The sequence below is a fragment of the Lactuca virosa genome, chromosome 7, assembly GCF_052849685.1.
Source record: "Lactuca virosa cultivar CGN04683 chromosome 7, Lactuca_virosa_CGN04683_v6, whole genome shotgun sequence".
NCBI classification, from domain to species: domain Eukaryota; kingdom Viridiplantae; phylum Streptophyta; class Magnoliopsida; order Asterales; family Asteraceae; genus Lactuca; species Lactuca virosa.
Window position 1 is genome coordinate 155,236,497 of NC_136432.1, and position 3,851 is coordinate 155,240,347.

Genomic DNA, 3,851 nt, shown 5'->3' on the forward strand with positions numbered 1-3,851 from the left:
TAGGGAAGAACATATGAACATAGAGCAGAAACTGTTTGGATTGTTTCATAACAAGACTCGTGAAAAATAAACGTATGCAAACTATATATGCAAAACAGGTAAAAGAGAACTTGGAAGTTTCGACAAATAAGAACATGATGTGCTAAGAACGTTTAGTTATTACCACAGTAATAACCATGATTGCCAATCCCATAAGAGTTGCTCCAATGGCGGTTTTCTCCATTGATATTCCAGCAGTTCCATCTGGATTCACAGTAAATTCTCCTTTTGGTGCACCACCGAAAAGGGTCTGAAACGTATCAGATAAACTGTTCATCATGTCAACCACTGTAACTGTAACTTTATGCTTGATGTCCTTCACATAATCCATGAAACCCTTTCCAGATTCAGATTTCGATTCACTCTCATCAGTAGAAGAACCCTTTCCATCTAGATCAAACTCCGGGAAAACAACACCTAAAAAGATTATTCAAATTCCGATCATTATTTTTTTTCATAGAAGAAGAACCGAAAGGTGTTGTTAAATGTTAATTAAGTTGAAAAGTTACTAACTTGATTGATGATTCTCGAGGAATTCCACAAGGGCCTCATTTTTCAAAACGGCATTCCACACATTTGGATCAGAAGCAATGGAAGCAACAACATTCTGGTAAGAACCAAAAGAAAGGAATTAAAATGTGATTTTGCTTCAATTATGGTATACATAAGAAACTCACAAGTAGAAGCAGACATACCTGTGCAGATGGGCTTTCGTTAAGAAGCTTAAAAGCTTTGATTGCATGGCTTGATACTGTCGATTCACTAGCAAGACAATTCTTCGTCTCCACATTTTCAGAATTTGAAAAAGCCGATAACATTTGACCATTGGTTGCATTCGGAGACAGATAAGTCCTGGAAAATTTGAATAGTTTAATAAGATCAACTCCATCAGAGTTATGGACCCTAATTACGAACAGAGTGAGGCAATAAGAAATTGCTAAAATTATTAGAAGTGATTGATTAAACAAACAATATACAAGATGTAGTATACAATAATACTGAAAAACACGAAAAATATTTACTTCTGAAGAGCATCATTAAGATCATAAGTGGCTTGTTTGGCCTCTTGAATAGTAGGAGCACCGCCGAAAACCACCCTAGGCTTCGGCTCTCTCGCCTCGATAAAAAGCTCATCTTCGGAGCCAGCCAATTCCCAATCATCATAGGCCTTCTCTACCGATGAATTCGCCTTGTTTTCATTATTAGCGATGGCTAATTTCACATCATCGGAAGAAGAAACGACAGACGCGACGGAAACACTGGCCTGACGAGCGGTGGAAACGACGGGGTTTCCGGCGCCACGAAGGCTACCGTTAAAGACCCCCAACCCAGTGACCTTCGCGGCGGCTCTCATGACTACTCCACCACCCATATTGATCACTCTACCGGCGACGGTGTTTGTAACAAAAAGGGATGATGATTGAGAGATCGGAGTTTTCAGGTGGAAACCATGGAATATATAAGGAATCACTGACCGACTCTATCGGAATACGTAAGATTGCTCGACCCGATTTTACACAATTGAATCCGATTTTGAAAATATCTTTCTTTTTAGCCTCAAATTTTAAGCAATCGTTATCTATAATTAAAGATAAAGAACGTAAAAGATATTTTAAATAAAAAAAAATTAATAAAAAGTATTTCAAGTCTATAATAACAAAATGTTTGGTTTTTTTTTATTAGAGAAAAAAATAATCAACCTAAAGCCATGCGAAAACTTTTCGTAATACAATATCGTTTTACGGTATTTTCACGGGGTGCATGGTCCTTAGGAAAATAAAAGGGCTTGTAATTTTTCCATATAAAAACTTGATTTTTACAAGGAAAATAACTTGTGGGGTAATTATCTTTTCGATTTGTTAATGTTTAAACAATTTTATTTTTATATACATTTGATCATTTAACTTGTAAAATGTGTTCACATATTACCATTATCATCTGATAATGGTAATATGTGAACACATTTTACAAGTTAAATGGTAAAAATGTATAAAAAAAGAAAGTTGTCTAAATATAAACAATTTTTTTTTATAAATTTCTTAAGACTTTTTATAATTTTTATGATATTTTTTTCCTATAGGTTTTTTTAATACAGTGTTTTAAATTTGCTTATAACTTTTTTTAAAAACTTTTTTATACGTTTATATAATTTTAATACAAGTGGTTTTAAACCAAATATTTTATAATGTTTTAAAATTTTCTTACAAGTTATTAACTTTTTTTTACATCTTCATACAGTTTTTTTATAACTTTCATACAATTATTTCTAAACTTTCTTTTATAACATTTTTAAAGTGTTTTACTGATTTTGTATGACAATTTAATATTTTTTTATAACATTTTAAAATATTGTCGTTAAATACTAGTTTAAAACGTTGTATTAAAAAATATTAAAAGTTTATAAACTTCTAATTGTAATAATTTTAAAACATTTACATTTTTTTTTGTTTTTTTATTTGCTAAGTAATATTTTCTTTTTATTTTTTTAAAAAAAACTCTCCATACTTATTGTTACATATTTAATTTATTTAATTTTATTTTTAAATACTATTTACTTTAAAAATATTGTATATGCTTAAAACAAAAGAAAAAAAATTATAAGAGGCTATATAAAATATTTAACAAAACAAAAACATATTTATTAATTAAAACGTAAGGTTTAGAATTGATCAATATTTAATTAATATTAGAAAATTATGGATAACTTAAAAATAACGTTTTAAAAAAAATAATACAAACAAATATGAAAAATAAAATCGCTATTAAAAGTGGGGAAAATGACTTATCAGAGTAGTTAACTTTTCATTTTGTTAACCACTTGGGTTGTGGTGACTTGGTAAGGCATGTGGAAGATATGGTGGATAACCTATTGACCTATGTTCAAATCCTGGCACCACTCAGCCCTTGTGGTCATGGAGGTTCGCCTGCAGTGAGTCCAGGGCATGAGGCAAAGCCTCATGTTTGCAGCGGGGGATTAGTCGGTGCGCGAAAGCTGGCCCGGAAACCCTCGTTAGGGAAGTTCCCTTTCCAAAAAAACTTTTCATTTTGTTTATATTTAAGTAACTTTCTTTTTTTGTACACATTCAATCATTTAACTTGTTAATATGTTCACATATTACCATTGTCACCTGCTATAGCCGGTGACAATGGTAATATGTGAACACATATAACAAGTTAAATGGTCAAATATGGACAAAAATAAAGTAGTTGTCTAAATGTGAACAAAACGACAAAGATGATTACATTGTTAATTCATTTTACCATTTTTATATGTTAACTTCATTTAAAAAACAAAATCAAACTTACAAGTCTTTCAAGCCATGCTCAAACACTTAATAAGAGCTCAACCGTGAACATAAATCTAAGTTCAAAGTTTATGCTTAAAGGTGTCGATTTTAAACTTATATGTTTGTTTAATCCATATTTTATAGAGAAATTGAACATATGCCAAAAATGTCATATTTTATTAAGGGCGGAGGGTATATATCCCTCCCGACCAACTCAACAAACAACTTTTCACATATCGTTTTCTTTTTCTTTTCTATCTCTTCCATATTTTCCAACACACAACACCTTGAAATTCATCTTTTCTAATCCACTCCATTTTTAAGTTTAAAATAAACACAAACTAATAAAAATCATACAAACCAAATTTACAAAATATTAAAAAACATACAAAACTAATTCACAAACTAATTTAAAAACATTTTGATACAAGTCTTAAAGTAATAAGTACAAGTAATCGATGCATTGGCTGAAAATGTGTGAACGAGTTATGTAAATCGCAAATCCACAATTCTCACCCCACCATT

The 3,851-nt window shown here is 30.9% G+C and overlaps 1 protein-coding gene across 1 annotated transcript; it reads right to left on the reverse strand.

Moving 5' to 3' along the window:
* On the reverse strand, positions 1 to 1,545 carry LOC145126143 (Uncharacterized conserved protein (UCP012943)). Its single transcript, XM_079061546.1, has 4 exons — positions 1,062 to 1,545; positions 735 to 891; positions 553 to 646; positions 1 to 456 (listed from the first exon to the last, which is right to left on the reverse strand). Exons 1-4 carry the CDS (start codon positions 1,409 to 1,411, stop codon positions 143 to 145), a joined length of 915 nt encoding a protein of 304 aa, XP_078917672.1. The 5' UTR covers positions 1,412 to 1,545; the 3' UTR covers positions 1 to 142.
* Between the last annotated feature and the right edge of the window lie 2,306 nt (positions 1,546 to 3,851).